This window comes from Ornithorhynchus anatinus, chromosome X5 (assembly GCF_004115215.2).
Source record: "Ornithorhynchus anatinus isolate Pmale09 chromosome X5, mOrnAna1.pri.v4, whole genome shotgun sequence".
Classification (NCBI taxonomy): domain Eukaryota; kingdom Metazoa; phylum Chordata; class Mammalia; order Monotremata; family Ornithorhynchidae; genus Ornithorhynchus; species Ornithorhynchus anatinus.
In genome coordinates this window covers 40,549,277-40,567,998 of record NC_041753.1, presented here as the reverse complement: position 1 = coordinate 40,567,998, position 18,722 = coordinate 40,549,277, and the positions used below count along the sequence as shown (strand labels likewise).

Genomic DNA, 18,722 nt, shown 5'->3' with positions numbered 1-18,722 from the left:
CGTGCATAGATGATGCTGAAGGGAGAGGACGTCGGCGAAAAGAGGCTTAATCAAGGAATACTAACATTCCTGTCCCTTTAGACAAGATAATGCTTTTAAAATCTAATCTTTGTTTCACTTTTGAAGTCCAAAAAATTAGATGAAGCAATATTGATTTCAGGGAATCCTTAAGGCCCTGGGCATGTAGTTTGCCCTGAGATTGTAACAACAGGAGAAATGACATATTAGATCAGTGGTCCACCCATCAATCAGAGATATTTACTGAGCTTTTACTGTGTGCAAAGTAAACTGCGAGAAGCTATACTTACTGTGCTATGAGTAGGTAGACATAACCCCTGCCCTCCAGGAACAAGTATTCTGTCTTTGATGGGTAACAAGAGGTTGAGAAACAATAGAATTATTGCTTTTCTTGATATTGATTCTTCTACCTTTTTCCACTAGTAACCTCTTGTAAGAGGCAGTTAACTTTTAGAATTGCTTTCTGAGGTTTTTTATTACTGTCTTATTATAGACTTTGTTTTTGAGAGTTGAACTTTCTTCATGGAGGCCTTACCCCATTTTAGAATAGAAGCTCATGAGGGCAATGACAAAATTGGCCAATTTTCGATTTTATTTTTCCCTAGCATCTAGGACAGTGTTTGCCACAATGTTGTGGGCTTATTAACTCCACCACCATCATTCCTTTCCCACCTTCCCACATACCAGCAAAGTTATGAATCACTCTTTATTCAGGCTTTTTTAAATGAACCAAAAAAAATCACCAAAATACACAAGAAATGCAGTCAGAGGAAAAAAAGATTTTCACTAAATAGATAAAAAAGAGCATTGGTGTCAATTCCTCACCTTCTGTTGAAATCAACCTGGATGGAATGATCAATTACTAGGTCAGCCGGACAAATGGGGTTGATTTTCTCTGGGTCTCCGCCCAAGTTTTTCACAGCATCGCGCATTGCAGCAAAATCAACCACAGCAGGCACGCCCCTAAAAAGTCAAACATCCGTGATTTTCCAAGTTCCCGGTTTCTTAAAGATTTAAAACAGGAAGGTAAGCTTTAAGTACATGAGTTTGACCAATTGAAATGCCTGCCTGCTTTGGAAAAGTGACTGCATTCAAATCATCTCCACTATGTAAGCATCACAAGGGAGATAACTGAGAGAGCCAAATGTTTAGCAACATGACTTATACACATGGGAAGTAAAATCTATTTGCACGATGACTAATAATGGACCTGGAACAGAGTAATACTAATATACAGAGGCTTTGAAAATGAAATACTCATTTTCCTGCAGGTCAACCCTTTCATCTCCCCTTCTTAAACTCCAGTGGTTGCCTATCAACCTCCGCTCCAAACAAAAACTCCTCACTCTAGGCTTCAAGGCTCTACATCACCTTGCCCCTTCCTACCTCTCCTCCCTTCTCTCTTTCTACCGCCCACCCCGCACGCTCCGCTCCTCTGCTGCCCACCTCCTCACCGTCCCTCGGTCTCGCCTATGTCGCCGTCGACCCCTGGGCCACGTCCTCCCACGGTCCTGGAACGCCCTCCCTCCTCACCTCTGCCAAACTGATTCTCTTCCCCTCTTCAAAACCCTACTTAAAACTCACCTCCTCCAAGAGGCCTTCCCAGACTGAGCTCCTCTTCTCCCTCTACTCCCTCTACCACCCCCCTTCACCTCTCCGCAGCTAAACCCTCTTTTCCCCCCTTTCCCTCTGCTCCTCCCCCTCTCCCTTCCCATCCCCTCAGCACTGTACTCGTCCGCTCAACTGTATATATTTTAATTACCTTATTTATTTTGTTAATGAAATGTACATCGCCTTGATTCTATTTAGTTGCCATTGTTTTTACGAGATGTTCTTCCCCTTGACTCTATTTATTGCCATTGTTCTTGTCTGTCCTTCTCCCCCGATTAGACTGTAAGCCCGTCAAACGGCAAGGACTGTCTCTATCTGTCGCCGACTTGTTCATTCCAAGCGCTTAGTACAGTGCTCTGTACATAGTAAGCGCTCAATAAATACTATTGAATGAATCTAAGAGGAAAAGTCATGAATTGCAGGTTCTTAAGGGGAACGGCAAATGTCCTGTAGTCGTGCAGGGAAAGGATGCTTTTTTACTACCCAGATGACAATGACACAAGGTACCTGCCCTTTATAAGAGTGATCAGTCAATAAATCCTAAAACAAAAAGCATCAAAATATAAAAATAGTTCAGGTTCTAAGGCCAGTTTCATATCAGATTACCTCCAACTTTGGAAGACTGACTGGCTTTGAGTGATGAGTTCAAGAGGTAGGGTTAATAAAGCAGGATTGTGTCTGGCAAAAATAAATGGCATCGTTGGAAGGGTATACTTTCTACATTCATTGGTTTCTCTTGGGTGAGGAAGCTTCTCTCACAATAAAAGTAGAACTTTGTCAAATTCAGAGTGTTCCCAGTTGGAAAGTGGATCACCATGTTCCAACCTGAAATTTAGAGCCCACTCATGCAAAAATACTAATTTATTTTCCTTACAACTGCCAGACAGTCTTAAAAAGAACTCCATTATTGGGAAGTCAGAAGAAATACACACAAGACAGTTTGGAAATCTTAGACTTACGTAAAATCCTGCAGGATAACTCGAGCGGGTTTAAATGGCACTTCTATATTCTTGTGCTGCATCACGGTCCAATTTAGGATATTTTCAACATCATTTTTCTTCACCAGAAACTCATCACAATTTCGGATGGCTGCCTCCAAGAGAACTCGAATAGAGAATGGCAAACGTTCTAGGAAAACAGAAAAGCAATGAAAGTTACAGTAAGATTTTTCTCTAAAAGGAAAACAGAGACAGACTTCTGAGAAGTTACGCTTCAGGTATGATTAAGAAAGTGTGTGGGTGTGAGCACATGTTGAATGAATGAGAGGGAATTCAATATAGTAGATGAAATACCAATAAGATCGGTTGGAGAGTAAATGGCCATACTTATTCTTTAAGATTTTTATAAAAAAAAAACTACATACATTTATTAAGTGCTTACGGTAGGTAAGTAACTGAATGAGTTAAAAAGAAAATTACAATAGTACCTGGCTCACAAACTAAATGGAAGCTAGAACAAAAGAATATCATGCAAGCAGGAAAATGAGTTAAACTTCAACAATAAAAATGTTGAAAGAAAATGCATCAGCTAAAGAGTATTTAGGCACCTAGTATAGTGCTTGACAGTAGGTGCTCAACAAATATCACTGATTTATTGAGTGCTTGGAGAGGGCATTTTCAGATACCACACCACTTATGGCAAACAGTCCTGAGATACAAAATACCACAGGTTTCCTAACATATGAAAAGTTGGGAAGGCAAGCTCGGTTTCCATGGCATCAGGGAACGGGGAGAGGCTTCCAAGCAGTAAGGCCTACTGGAAAGAGCAAGAGCCTGGGCATTAAGGGACCGGAGTTTTCATCTTGGCTCCGCCCTTTGCTTGCTGTGTGACCTTGGGCAAGTCACTTAGCTTATATGTGCCTCAGTTTCTTCATCTGTAAAAACATGGATAAGATACCTGTTCTCCCTCCCCCTTAGACTGTGAGCCCATGTGAGACAGGGACTGTCTCGGAATTGCTCACATTGTATCTACTCCAGAGCTTAGTATAGTGCTTGGAACATGATAAGCACTGAAATACCACAATTATCATGGAAAGCTAGCTGAATTACTTGATAATCAGTGATGGATTCTATGTTACTAGGTTTGTTCCTGAAGGTAAAGGTAAAGTGAGTCCTCTAGTTGCATGAGCTCAAGAAATAATGGGGCCAATTGTCAAACCCAAAGGCTTATGTATTTGTGGGTTTAATCAGAGTGCTAGAATGTCTCCTCCAATTATAAGTACCAAATAGAGCCCTGGAATGTATCATATGTGATATCTGGGGTGGAAATGGGAGATAAAGCATGGGCCTCAGAGCCAGAGAACCTGAGTTCTAAACCCGCATTTGCCACTTACCTGCTGTGTGACACCGGGCAAGTCACTTAACTTCTCTGTGCTTCTGTTTCACTCAACTACAAAATGGGGATTCAATAGCTGTTCTGCCTCCTACTTAGACAGTGAGCTCCAAGTGGGATAGGGGCTGTACCTGGCCTGATTAACTTGTATCCATCCCAGCACTTAGAGCAGTGCTTACCACTTACTATGCGTTTAACAAATACCATAAAAAGGGCAAATAACTATCATTCAATGGTATTTATGTGTGCAGAGCACTGTGCTAAGCCCTTAGGAAAGTACATTACAACAGAGTTGGTACACATGATTGCTGCTAATGAGGAGCTTACATTCTCTAGGAGGAGACAGATATTAAAATTGATTAGGAATAGGGCAAATAGTAGACTATAAGAATACCTACACAAGTATTGTGGGGCTGGGGCGAATATCAAAGTGCTTTAGGGGTTCACAGCCAAATGCATACCCGATGTGGAGGAGAGACCAGATGGGGAAAACAAGGGCTTAGGGAAGTCCTCTTAAAAGAGATGTGATTTTAGGAGAGCATGGATTTTGGGGAGAATGTTGAACTGTAGCATATGAATGGGGAGGAGGTTCCAGGCCCTAGGGAACTAAGGTGCACTTAGAGCAGTTTTCCTTTTGTATCCTTTGAGAAGCATAGGGAATCTGCTCTAGCTGAAGTTGCAGAAGTCTGGAGAGAGCCTAGAACCTCAGAGAAGGTGGTCTCGGTGGAGTGATGGGGAAGGAAACAGGGTCAAGAAAGGAGTTGGAGAAAGGGAAGTGGAGGCAGCAGGTGTGAGAAAGCTGTTCAGGAAGTTTGGACAGGAATAGGAGGAGGGAGATGGGGTGACATCTGGCGAGTGCAGTGGGATCCAGAGAGGTTTTTTTTAGGATATAGGAGACGTGGGCATGTTTGAAGGCAGAGGGGAGAGTCATTAAAATGAGTGGTTGAAGATGTCTGTCAGAGAGAAAAGAAGAGTGGGCACAATGATTTTTGAAGGTGAGAAAGGATGGGTTTGAAGGCACAGGTGGAAGGGGCAAACTTTGAAAGCAAGCAGGAGTTTCTCTCTTGACACAACCAAGAAAGGGAGGGAGACATGGCTATTTCTTTATACCGTAGTCCCTTTGGCTCCACTCTGCAAAATCAGATGAATCAAAACTCTACTTAAGAAAAATGAACCAAGAAAAGAGATGCCAAATCTATGCTCAGAACCTATACCACATTTCTGTAGTCTTACCATATCTTGAGTCCTCCAATTTGTTCAAATTAAAGAATTTCTTTTCAGGTAGTGTGGAGTCCAGAGGTTCAGCAATGTGCATGAATGGGTTGCTCATGATTATAGACTGCTAAACGGCTCTGAAAGAAAGATACAAGGGAAAGGTCAGTCACCAATTTACATTACAGAGCCAGTAAGGTTAGGCCCTACTCTACTAAAGAGGCTTTAAATGTAAGAAACAGCAGTCTAGACAAACAGCTCATTGATGGTGTTAGATGTGGAGATGGGGCCATCTAATTTTAGGAACCACAAATTATGCTTCAAAGGAATAGGAGACTAATTTGAAACCTGTAAGTGGCAGAGATAACAACAGTGATTTTGCTAAGTTACTGGATAGCCAGACTCCCCAATAAGTAAACACCTAACAGATAAAGGAACAAATAACCCCACATCAATTTGCAGATCTAGAACAAAGCAAATATTGCAAGACTATTGAGTTCTAATCTAAACCTGAACTTCAGTGTCTGGAATGGTGAAGTAACCGATTACAAATCCCTGGCTTTGGTGAGGAGTTTAATCAACTTTTCTATCAAAATAGACAGGCACTTTAGGAGAGAGAAATGAACAAATAGGCATCAGATCTGGGCTGGCCTTAGTGGTCTACTCTATAGCTATTGACTACAGATAAACTGGGTTTTTTGCAGTATGTGAGAAACTATTGTTTTACTAGCCTTGAAAAGGGGAATATCAAATGAGTCAGTCTGCCCCATAATCAGTCGTACTTGTTGAGCACTTACGGCGTGCAGTGCACTGTACTAAGCGCTTGGGAGAGTACAATATAACAGAGTTGGTAGACACGTTCCCAGCACCTGGGATTGTTCATGCTTTATGCAGTTTGGAAGGTCTGTGAATATTTACCAGCTTGGATGACCTGGGGTCACTGTTCTGGCCAAATGGAAGTTGAGTTCTTGGCATCATTCACAGATTTGATTCCTCCACGCCATCTAATGGTGGTGCCACCACCATTAATGGTGTTCATGGGGTTGGGTGGAGCGAGAGCAAGGTTAAAACTGTGTGGAAATCCCAGATCCGGATTCCATGATATAGAGATCTGCCTAGTCCTGAGGTGATTTAAGAACCTAGGGGGGACTTCTGACCCCCAGAAGTCGAGTGCTTTCTGCCCCTCCTTTCTCCCACCTCACCACACTGATGCTGCTGGAACTCTACAGGGGTGGGAACCATTATTCCTCCCAAAACCTACTCTCTTTGAGACTGGTGTCCCACATGCTCTCAGTCCATCCACTCACTGGTTCCCAAGGTTATAAATGTATTTAGGGGCCTTACCTGTAGCATTTCGTTGAATGAATTAAGTGAACCCTTTCAAAAACAAGTAGCAAAAATCAATGTAGATTCTTACTACTTCTTCTAGTGCCTGTCTACCAACTCTGTTGTATTGTACTCTCCCAAGCGCTTAGCACAGTGCTCTTTACATGGTATACTCTTGATAATAATAATTACGGTATTTTTAAGCACTGACTATATGCCAGGCACTGTACTATATGCTGGGGTGGATACAAGCATATTGGGTTGGACACAGTCCCTGTCCCATGTGGGGCTCACAGTCTCAATCCTCATTTTACAGATGAGGCAACTGAGGCACAGAGAAGTTAAGTGACTTGCCCAATGTCACACAGCAGACAAATGGTGGAGCCGGCATTAGAACCCAAGATCTGTTGACTCCCAGGCCCATGCTCCATCCACTACGCCAGTACCACAATGACTGATTGATACTGTCATGGAGGAGCAAGCCAGTAGTGAGAAGGCAAGCAGTAGTTAGAAGTAAGGAGCCTGAGTATTTCAAAAACTGAATAATCAGAACGTGAATAATAGACTGAGTTTGTCTGGGGTCCAACCAGTATGGCTTGGCAGGAAAAAAAAAATGTTTCTTAGCAGCTTCCTTTTCGAACAAAGTGAAGGGAATTTTCAACAAGCTTTTTTGTCATATTTACAAGGATTGGCTGGAATCCATTTGTTTGAGGTCCTAAAAGTCATGTTTTTTATGGTCTTTTTTTTTTTTCCTCTGGGTGAGTACATCCTGACTGGCCCAGGAATCTGCCTGATGACTCTGCTGCTCCTATTTCCGATGTATAATTATGCTAATTCTTATCTGAAAATATTTGCTGTTCCTTATATCAAAATGGGAACATCCAGTGGAAGAGAGTTTTGCAGTTTTTTTTGGACAGGGATCTTTGGGTGGGGGTCATTCATCCCCAACCCACTGACTTAGGCAACAACGGAAACACTCAATAATTTAGCTCCAAACCAACTGTGCCTTGTCTATATGTACGATGATCAAAACTTGTCAGCTGTGTGACTGTGGGCAAGTTACTTGACTTCTCTGTGCCTCAGTTCCCTCATCTGTAAAATGGGGATTAACTGTGAGCCTCACGTGGGATGATCTGATTACCCTGTATCTCTCCCAGCGCTTAGAACAGTGCTCGGCACATAGTAAGCACTTAACAAATACCAACATTATTATTATTATAATTTGGCAGGCCTTTGTTTTCTCATAGTTTATGAAGGTAGCACAGGTGTAAGTAGATGGGAATGGTGTGGAAAAAGGGGCATGCAAAAACCCAAGAGACAATCATCAGGTAGGCATTAAGGAGGCAGCCTCTGAGGTTCCAAAACATTAGATTTGTCACTATGGGGCAATTCCTGATGTTGTTTTGACTTTTGTTTCCAGAGGTTTGTTTAGCCTTTACTGAAAATAGAGATTTACCCTGGAAGAACGGGGAAGCAGCATAGCCTGGTGGATAGAGCATGAGTCTGGGAGTCAGATGGAGCTGGATTCTAATCCCGGTTCTGCCACTTATCTGCTGTGTGACCTTGGGTAAGTCACTTAACTTCCCTATGCTTCAGTTACCTCGTCTATGAAATGGGAATTAAAACTATGAGCCCCATATGGGATGGGGATTGTGTCCAACCTGACTAGCTTGTATCTACCCCAGTGCTTAGTACAGTGCCTGGCACATAGTAAGCACTTAGAAAATACCATTAAAAAGAGTCATCGCCACGTAGCCAGTATTAAAAAGAGTTGTTTGTAACTTTATTACAGTTGGAGACACAATTTTGAAAATGGAGGTTTAGTTCATATTTGATTGTGATCTTCCCTTTTCCCTTTCCCTGCCCACTGCTATTATAACTAACCTGCCCATCACTGATTTCCCCGGTTATCCAGTTTACTTATTCCTTACTCTGCCCTGGTAGGAATTTTAAAAAGCAATAAAATAATTTTTGGGTCTAAGAAAAGATGTTGAGCAGGATTTTTTTCAGTTAGAAAGTGAAAAAATGAAAGGAATTTTCAGTAATGGAGAGTGTATTTATCTAAAGTTTACTCTATTCTCCAAGAAAACTGCCTTACAGAAAGAAGAAATAATTAGACATTCAATAACATAAAGCTCGCCTACCTAATATGTGACCAATGACCATGTCTGTACAGAAATGAGGTTGACAGGAATGGAGTGGGAGTCTACTGGGCTGAGTTCAGTAATGGAATACCCCACGACACCAGTGGGTTAGTGTTCCTTTAACACATGGTTGTACCGTGGGGGGTTATTTTCCCATAGACTTACCTGTCATAAATTAGGATCCGTTCCAAACCAGCTCCAACGTGACGGTCGAGCACTATAGATAAGTACAAATTACACTGTAAATCCCTCCGTGCCCTCCCCGGTTCCCGGCGGCTTGCCTGCCCCACCCCTCATGCCAAACTTACCCCCCGCCCCACCCCCTCCGCGCTTCCTCCTTTCCCCCTCCTCCCCAGCCGGGTCAGCCCAGCTCCCATAAACAACCTCCCCGCCATCCTCTTATTTCCAGATTTTCTTTTAAATTTAGCTGCAGCCGCCACCCTTCCCCTCCCTCTTTCCCCTCCTTGCAACCCTGCCTTCCCAACCTAGCTGGAGTTGGGGGCTGAACAGGGGTAGGAGGGCAGAGATCCCCTGGCAGGCCTCTTCCTGCCCCCCATTGGGGGGGTGGGACCAGGAAGAGAATGGGAAAGGGGGGGAGTAAGTTCAGGATGCTGAAAAGCGGGGAGAGGCAGGAAAGCCGCCAGGACCAGGGAAGGGGCCGGGGAGGGATTTACTTACCCGTAGTGCTCGGCCGGAACGTTGGTGCCGGGCGGGCATATGCTGGGGTAAGACACCAAACGATACAGGTCATATCCCCAGATTGTTTTTTACTGCGGGTGAGTGGTAATCCGGAGAACGCCAGTACCTGTCCCAAGGACCACCTGTTCTCCCTTCCCCAAACTCCTTCTTCTGTTGTCCTGGAGTCCAGAACCTTTTGTTCCAAGCTCCACAAGTTCCCCATTCCTTCTCCCTCCCTGCAGAGTTAAGGAAGTGAGATTGGGATCAGAAGGGGATCCCCCGCCCTATTGTCCCAGTCTCAGTGAGAAAAGAACCCCAAGATGTGGATGACTGCAAATAGGAAGGGCAGAGTAAACATTACAAAGACATAATTTTAAATAACGTGAGTAGCAGGGGAGTGATTGGAAAAAACAGTGGTGATTTGGGACAATTAGGAGTGGGTGCCTTTCCTCAAATAGAGATCTAAGGAAGAGAAAGAGATCACCAAGTGCTGAAAATAGCAATGCCAATAGCTCAATCAAGGGCAGGCTACACGTGCACAAGTGTAAGGGACCGACACTCATCTAACAATCAGTCCAAGGTACTTATTGAGCTCGTACAGTGTGCAGAACACTATATTAAGTGCTTGGGTCTTTCCAAACCACACCTAGCCACTTGAATCAAGTTAACCATCAGTGGCAGCATCTTTAAACACAAAGGGCAGCTCTCTATATGGAGTCAGGGCTGACGCCTTACTAGAGAGGCCAGCATTTCTCTGGACACTAACAATACCAAGACCCCTGTGCACTGATAAGAGAGGGAGCCCAATTAATAAACTTAGAAGAAACAAACAGTTCAGCAAGTGTGGCCCAGTGGAAAGAGCACAGGCTTGGGAGTCAGAGGACTTGGGTTCTCATCCTGGCTCTACCACTTGCCTGCTGGATGACCTTAGGCAATTTGCTTAACTTATCTGTGCCTCAGTTTCCTCATGAGGTTTAAATACCTGTTCTCTCTCCCCCTTAGACTATGAGCCCCACATGGGACAGGGACTGTGTCCGACCTGATTAGCTTGTATCTACCTCAGCACTTAGTACAGTGCTTGACGTATAGTAAGCACCTAACCAATACCACAACAACAACTGAACCCCACACACTGCACAGCTTTGTACTTTATCAGCCTAGGAATCAAAAGGTAAAGAATGATATGAGGAGGACTTCTCCTTTTATTCCCTCATGGCACCTCCCCTCTACTTCTCTCCTCTCATATTCCACTAAATATAGCCATCTCTTTAGTATCATGCCTTTCAAATTCAAGGTCAAGGTCTGAGTAGTAAGAAAGAACTGCCATGCTTTAGTTTCCCTCTTTAATAGAGGATAATTCAGTAATTTCTTGCTGTGGGTTGCAAGATTATGGTGCTTGTGAGGAAGCTTCAGTCAGTGTCACCAGTCCAAACTCTACATGAATAGAAAAACAAACCAACATTTTGGCCTTGTCAGCTATAATCTGCATGCAAGAAGAAAACCAGATGTAACATTTCCAAATCTGAAGGACAGTGATGTTATTCTATCATTTCCTGTCCTCGTTTTCTTAGAACACATTCCTAGTTCTCAAATCCGCTTTCCAAATCATCAAAACTGGACAGATTCAAGAGCTATGTGGAAAAAAAATTTGCTGGAATGGGCCTAAATCTATCCCCAGCTTCCTTACCAAGGTGCAAAAGTTCCTTTCATTAGCCTCATGTGTGGTCAGTTTATTTTTCCTTCTATCATTCTGGAAGGGGCTTGGGGAAATGGGATTTATTGAGTCAGGCTAACAGAAGGCCTGTCTGCCCAAGCAATAGCGGGGAATACCTTTGACAATATGGCTTCATTGAGTGGTCCACGGGAAGAAAACAGATGAGACCAAGCTACTCGAGTCACTGCTCCCAGCCTAAACTGAAGGAGAGATGACAGAACTGACATTTCAATAACATACTGAAGTATGGTCTCAAACAGTGTGGCATAGCACTGGACTGTAGGGAGACACAACACTGTGGAACATGGCAATTACGAGAGGAGCTGCACTTCTTGAGCAGAGGCTTAGGAAAGATCAGGATAACAAAGGGCCTATTTTAAAACAGGCACAAATAGGATGGCCAGCAGTGACACTCTTAATAACTGGCCCCAAGACACCAGACACGGTACGCCAGCATCCAGCGGGAGGTGACGATGTCATATGGCCACCATCTTGCAAAAGCCTGCCTGAATCAGCCTGGAACGAGAGCGTTTCTGCGGGGTACACTGACCCTCCAATTGCTCCAGACCCTTGGGGTTCCACTCCCAGGTGGGAGAGGGAGACTGGAAGATGTTTTAGGGATAACTTCTTTTGATATATGTGTTGGTTTGCAAATAATATGTGGACAATATGGCAATGAATGAGGGGGGTGGAATAGGTGGAAAAGAGTGAAAATAGCAAAACTAGAAGACACAGTAGGCACACTAATAAACAGTGAGCTATGGAATCTCTTAGGCGGTTACTATGTGCCAAGCCTGGAAGTAGATAATCAGCTCCTATGCAGCCAGATCTAAAAGGTAGGAAAGCAGCTAGTTTATCCCCTTTTACACCTGAAGAAACAGAGACCCAGAGAGGCTATGCAACTTGCCCAAGGTCACCCAACAGTCCAGTGGCAGAGCTGGGATTGGCTGGGACCAAATCTCCCAATTCACAGTCCGATGACCTTCCCACTGGATGATTTTCTCCAAGAGGCCCTCGGAGGTGAATTAGCATGTCCGAATAAAGAGGTTTCTTCCCTGAAAGACTTTCAGTCTGTGGGGCAAAATGATAATTTTTAGGCTTCAGACTCCCACTGAGCACCTTACAACAGCAACAGAAAGTCTAACACGTTCTTAACAGGTGCTTGGTGTCTTGACGGGTCACGCCAGTGTCCTGGTGCTCTCTCTTTCATCCTCCTCTGCAAGTCAGGCACTGAGGCTATCTTTCCTCTCTAGTGTTCCCCCCAGATCTTTTCTGAAGTCTACTGAAAAGTAGTGAGTGGCCAAGATGGGTACGTTTTATATCTATAAATTTGCAAGCTAGATATAATGTACCAGAAAACCAACCAAGTTGCATCAGTTGCTCACAAACCCTTGAAATGTGTTTCAGCCACTACACTGGGTGAGACTAATCTTTTTTTCCACCTGGAATAATTTAATCATCCTTAACCTTCAAGACTTCAGAATATTTTACCAGAAGACAAAAAAAGAGAGACCCTGTGGTCTTACGCTAAGAAAAACATAGAGCAAATTGTAAAGTTACAGTACATGCTATCTTGGGTGGAGGCCACAACCCCCAAATCTGTGAGTTCTGTTCAGATTCACCTGATTATCCTGTATCTACCCCAGCGCTTAGAACAGTGTTCTGCACATAGTAAGTGCTTAACAAATACCAACATTATTATTCTTCTTCCCCAATGGTTTATATGACCTCGAACTAGTCGTTTCCACTTTCTGTGGTTTAGCGTCTTCATCAATTGGCCAATTAATAGTAGGAAGATTTGCTCCTAGGCGTTTGTGGCAATTCAGCATGGTGGGGCTGAATTACAACCCAGTAAGGTGGGCAGATGGGTATTTTTTTTCCTGAGATTGCTACCTTCTTTCTGCCTGCTAATTATCCTTGGAGTGTGCCCAGTTGACAGTTACTGTCCAAGGATCATGGAAGTGCCAATCGCTGTGCACCATCTCCCTCCCTCCTTTACCCTAACCCTTCCACAGTGCTAGCCTTCTGGACTCTAGGATCTCACATGGCAGCAGGAGAGGGGTGGGGAGGCAGAGCTAATAAAAAAACCTCCTAAAATGTTATGTCAATCAAGTGGATTTCAATCAATCAAAAATATTTACTGGAGTGTCTATGGACAGAACACTGGACTAAGCACTTGGCAGAGTACAATTAAATTAATAGATAAAATCCCTGCCCTAGTGGAGTTTACAATCTAGTTGGGAACCTGACACTTACTGCAGATAAGTATATAAGTGTGTTGGGTGGGGGTGGGGGGCGACAGATGGAGGAAATACCAAGTGTTTGTCACAAGCAACTACTGAAGTGGCAGTAGGGAGGATCAGAAATTAATCAGGGAAGGCCTCCTGAAGGAGGCTTGATTTCAGAAAAGATTTGAAGATGGGGAGAGCTGTGGTCTGTCGGATATAAAGGAAGAAGGCATTCCAGGGAGGACAGAGGATGTGTGCAATAGGTAAGAGGCAATGAGGACAGTAATAATAATAATTATAGTATTTTGTTAAGTGCTTACTGTGTGCCAGGCACTGTACTAAGCACTGGGCTAGATACAAGGTCAATGGGTTGGACATAGTCCCTATCCCACATTGGGCTCACAGTCTTAATCCCCATTTTACAGATGAGTTAGCTGAGACACACAGAAGTGAAGTGACTTGTCCAAGGTCACACAGCAGACAAGTGGCACAGCAGGATTAGAACCCAGGTCTTTCTGACTCCCTGGCCCATGCTCTATCCACTGGGCCACGGCGAAATTAGCTTTCTAATAAAGCTAACCCAGGAAACACCGAAGACAAGACTAGTAATACAGAGCTCCAAAATGTTAGCGAATTATACTTTCCCACAGAACACTTTCCTCCAGCAGTTATACCATTTCTCCACTCTTCATTTCTCCCAAATGTTTCAGAAGAACTGAAAGCTGATTTGGGGTGTTGCTGGGGATTTCCTGAGGAAGACCCCAACAGGACATCAAGCTTCGTACTAAATATCTAGAAACACATACATAAGTGAGTGGTGGGGGTTTGGCATCCAAACTTTGTTACTGAGATCTGTACAATCGCAAAAGGTACAGCTAGCTTCTTGAGTTTCTTCATCAGCAACGTCATCTAGTCAAACGACCTCATTTGACAGTTATGTTCATTCCAACACAACTTTACTGGGCAGGCTATGGATGATGACAACATCAATCAATCAATCAATCAATCATATTTGAGCGCTGTGTGCACAGCACTGTACTAAGCAGTTGGGAAAGTACATGCCAAGCAGTACTGAATGGTGAACTTGAAATGAGAGAGCCACAAGTAGGGAGAGTGGACAGATGATTTAAAAGTATAACGAAGAGTGGCCTCGAACAACGTGGTAGCATTTGCAGTATAAGCAGCAAATTAGCATGGAGTAATTCTTTTTGAGGATGGACTTCAAAAAGATCAGGAGACCAACAAGCAGCTTCAAATATAGCTACAGATTCTGCTAGGAGCAAACATCACGATGGCAAAGGACAATCTCTATATACACATGATATAATGGATGATCAGTCAGGCAAGCCAAGGGATCCATAATCTGTAGTGCTGTTTCCAAATATGAAGGACAGATGTACACAACATCCACCCCTTCCCCCCTCCCCCCTGCCCCGGGGGGACACACCGTGCTGGATTTTCCCTTAGTAAAACTTTTTCCAGGAGAAATTCCTACAGTTTCATTAGAACAGATATAACATCTGCATGTACGGGTACACGACAACCATTCATTCATTCAATAGTATTTATTGAGCGCTTACTATGTGCAGAGCACTGTACTAAAGCACTTGGAATGTACAATTCAGCAACAGATAGAAACAATCCCTGTCCAATGACGGGCTCACGGTCTAAACTGGACAGACAGACCGCAAAGCAAAACAGAACAAAACAAAACAAGACAACATCATCAAGATAAATAGAATCAAGGAGATGTACACCTCATTAGCAAAATAAATAGGGTAATAAATCATTTATACAAATGAGCACAGTGATGAAGGGAGGGGAAGGGGGAAGAGCAGAGGGTGGGGGGGAGGGGGGGCAGCAGAGGGAAAGGGGGGCTCAGTCTGGGAAGGCCTCCTGGAGGAGGTGAGCTCTCAGTAGGGCTTTGAAGAGGGGAAGAGAGTTAGTTTGGTGGATGTGAGGGGGGAGGGCATTCCAGGACAGCTGTAGGAAGTGGGCCAGGGGTCGACGGCGGGATAGGCGTGAACGGGGACCGTGAGGAGGTGAGCAGCAGAGGAGTGGAGTGTACGGGGTGGGCAGTAGAAAGAGAGAAGGGAGGTGAGGTAGGAGAGAGCAAGGTGATGGAGAGCTTTGAAACACAGCAAAACACCACAAGAGGAAGAGGTAATTTGCAGCAGCAAAGTAAATCTGCATAAGCCACTTCAAGTGTTTACCGTCCTGCCTAAAACTAACGGTGACACACTTCCCAAGCAAATCTGTTGTGTTTCGTAGGCTGAAGAAGCTTCTAGGTGGTGAGTTTTTTAAGACTTGTTTTTGGGTGAAGTAACATTTGAATTTTATTCCAACTGGTGGGTTCAGCCCCAAACTCAGTAACTTTGACGTCTGAGAAAAGGATAGTGGCCCAGAGACCTGGGTTCAAATCCTGATTCTGCCACTTGTTTTCTTTGTAACTTCGGACACTTCGATCAATCGAATTTATTGAGCGCTTAGAGCAGAGGACTGTACTAAGCAGTTGGGGACAGTAACATATAAGAGAGTTGGTAGGCACGTTCTCTGCCCCACAAACCTAGGGTCTCTTTTCTGTGCTTGTTTCCTCATCTATAAAATGGGGATGAACTAGCTGTTCTCCTTTCATCTTAAACTGTGAGCCCCGGGAAATATGTCAGATCGCATTGCCTTGTCCCTAACCCGGTGCTTAGTAGAACTCTTGGCACATTGTAAGCACTTAATTTTATGATTATTATTATTGGAAAAAGGAAATAAAAACGTCACATGTCACCATTCCTTTTTAAAACGATTTCTCTGCCAACTGACTATTCGGATCCCAGATATCCTTTTCCCTCCCCTCCACCCACCTGCACCATCGTCCCAACTACCAATTTCATATGCTGACATGCTGCAGCCTTCTGCTAAACAGAGCAAAAACGAGGCAAGTCAGTAGTTTGGAAAAACAATCGTTTTCCAACTTTTTTTTTTTCCTTTTGCGAGGATCGTTTCGACCCCCGCAAAATGAGTTCCATTTAGCTGGGAATCGGTGGTTTTCAGAAGTCAAACTCGGATGAGCAAAACAGTGAACATCAGCCGATTGACTTGGGGGCACTGACTTCCACTTGGGCTAGGACAACCCAGCGGGGCTTTCAATGAAATAAAAGTTCGCTGCATTTCATTGAAGCTTCTAGGCGGGGAGCTTTTGAGGATTCGTTTTGGTTTTTTTTTTGGGTGGGCAAAGAGAGAGGAATCATCTTTATTTCGTTTTTAATACAGTGGAATAAAGGGAGCCCGGTATTACTTTGAAGAACCCAACCCGCCCTTGCACGTAGATCGCTGGGTGAGGAAAAGGGACTGTGGGAATGGAGCTCATGTGACCCGCGGCCGCACCAAGGGGCCCGATTTCTCTCCCCTCCTCCGTCTTCCTCCCCCGCCGGTCTTGGGCTGTGCCTTCAGACCGGATCGGAGGAAATTCACCAGGCGAAACTGCCACTAGGGGAAGGGAGAGTAGGCTGGGGGTCGGGGGAGCGAGAGCGATCAACAGAGATTGGAACGAAACGAAGCGTCCGTCGGAGCGGTGGATCGCTACCTTTTTTCCCCTCTCTCTTCGAGGAAAACCAACCCCCCTGTCTAAACGGACCACCGAGAGAAAACTAAAACGACAAGGGCAGGGAAAGAGGAAGAAAAAATAAAGGGAGGCCACATTCCTCGGGCGACGGATTCCGAAGCCCAACGTGGGGTGGGGGGTGGGGGGAGAGAAAAAGCTTTCGAAAACGCGCTTGGGGAGGGGCTGCTGAGGAAGGGCGATTCTTCTAGGAAGAGCCGAGGCCGGGCCGCACTATGCAAGGGCCTCTCCTCCCCGCTAACCCTCCGGTAAAAGGCCCGTCCCGCGGAGGAGAGTCCCGCTAGGCCATCCCACGGCAGCCGTAAACTCCTTCCTCCCCTCCCCCGCTCCCCCGGCCCCGGGGCCGCCCAGATCCGCACCGGGGCTCCCCGGAGGCGCGGACGGCCCCTTCCACCGGGCCCGCGGAGAGCCCGATCCCAAGAACGGCCAGCAGTCACTCACCCGCCCAGCCCAGAGCGCTGTCAGAGGCGAGTCGGAGGGTGGCGGGGGCGGAGCAGGAGAGACGGCCGCCTGACGGAAAGAGGGCCGGATCGGCCGCGACCTGGGGACCGGGGACGGAAGGACGATCGGCCGCAGCAGCGGGGGCTGCCCGTTTCCCGGCTTCTCCTGCCGATCGGGTGGAGGGAGAGGAGGAAAGGAGGTAGCGGCACAGACAGAGAGAACTGGCGAGAAAGGCGGAAAGAGGCAGCGGCTCAGCTGCGGGCCAGGCGGCCAGCCACTCCCCCTTAGCCCCGCCCCTCGGCCCCCAGGCTGCAAACCCCACCCCTGAGCTCGGCCCCCCGAATGCGGGCCTCGCCCCCTTAATCCCGCCCCTCGGTCCCCAGGCTGGGTGACAACCCTCCCTCCCCGCATTCCCTCTCTCCTCTTCACCTCCCTCCGCCCGCCTCATCCCCCCTCCCATCTCCTGTTTCCCGCTGACCCAGCTCCCGAAGTCAAACGCCTGCCGGATGCCACGTTCTTGTTTTCCTTATTTTCTCCGCCTCCGGCTCAGCTACAAAGTATCTTTCCCCTCTACAACTAGTAAAGACACCCTCAGCTGCGGTGGGAAGGAAGAAGCTTGTGACGGTAAAGACATTTCGAAACGCATAACCGGGAGGGAGAAGCCCAGGATCTTTCGCCCCCTCCAACTCTCCCTTGCCTCTTATGTACTGTGTTACTAGCACGGCTGACTAAACTTGCTACGAAATGGGTAACCTTTGACCAAGTTAGGACGTGGGTAGTGTGGCCTAACCGTGGATCAGATTGGCTGGAGATGAAAGGGCATTTATTTATCTGGACCCTGGACCCCCGCAGCCTAGTCTCAATTGCAGAGGCATTAGTCGGTAGCTCAATTTCAGAGCATGTGGGACTTGGCCCTTGAATTTTCTGGCGCCCTGCATATCCAGCTTCCACTTAATCAATCGGTGATATTCATCGAGTGCTTTCTGTTTGCTCCAAGTGCTTGGGAAAGTACAAGAGAGCGGGCAAACGCATTGCTTGTTCACAAGGAGTCTAGCGGTGAACAGAAATTTTTTTTTTATCCACTCTCTTCCCCGACTACACCCCAGCTTGCACTCTTCCCTCACAACCTCCTATGCACTGTGCCTGAATCATCTCTCCAGCCGCCGACCTCTTGTTGTTCACACCCTTAGCGCTGCATGGAACTCCTTCTCCCTTCATATCCAACAGACCACTACTTTCTCCATCCTCAAGCCTCTGCGGAAAACACATCTCTTCTGGGAGCCTTTTCTGATTGATTTATAATTCCCCCCCTCCCCTACCCCCTTATGGCCCCCAACTCCCAGATCAGCACTTTGGCATCACCTCAGCACTAAAGTACTCGTAAACCCTGGTAGCACTAATGTTCA

General features: G+C 45.6%; 1 protein-coding gene across 4 annotated transcripts in view; it reads right to left on the bottom strand.

Moving 5' to 3' along the window:
• Window positions 1-17,576, bottom strand: part of ACO1 (aconitase 1) — a 56,491-nt gene extending 38,915 nt beyond the window's left edge. The window contains exons 1-6 of one of the 4 annotated variants that reach the window (XM_039910955.1): window positions 17,317-17,576; window positions 9,321-9,362; window positions 8,808-8,859; window positions 5,194-5,312; window positions 2,589-2,757; window positions 844-981 (exon numbers count right to left, since the gene is read on the bottom strand). In XM_039910955.1, coding sequence (XP_039766889.1) covers window positions 844-981; window positions 2,589-2,757; window positions 5,194-5,290 — 404 coding nt within the window. In that variant the 5' untranslated portion in view covers window positions 5,291-5,312; window positions 8,808-8,859; window positions 9,321-9,362; window positions 17,317-17,576. The remainder of the gene's footprint in view (window positions 1-843; window positions 982-2,588; window positions 2,758-5,193; window positions 5,313-8,807; window positions 8,860-9,320; window positions 9,363-17,316) is intronic. The other 3 variants (XM_029054876.2, XM_029054879.2, XM_029054878.2) reach the window with 3 other exon arrangements.
• Between the last annotated feature and the right edge of the window lie 1,146 nt (window positions 17,577-18,722).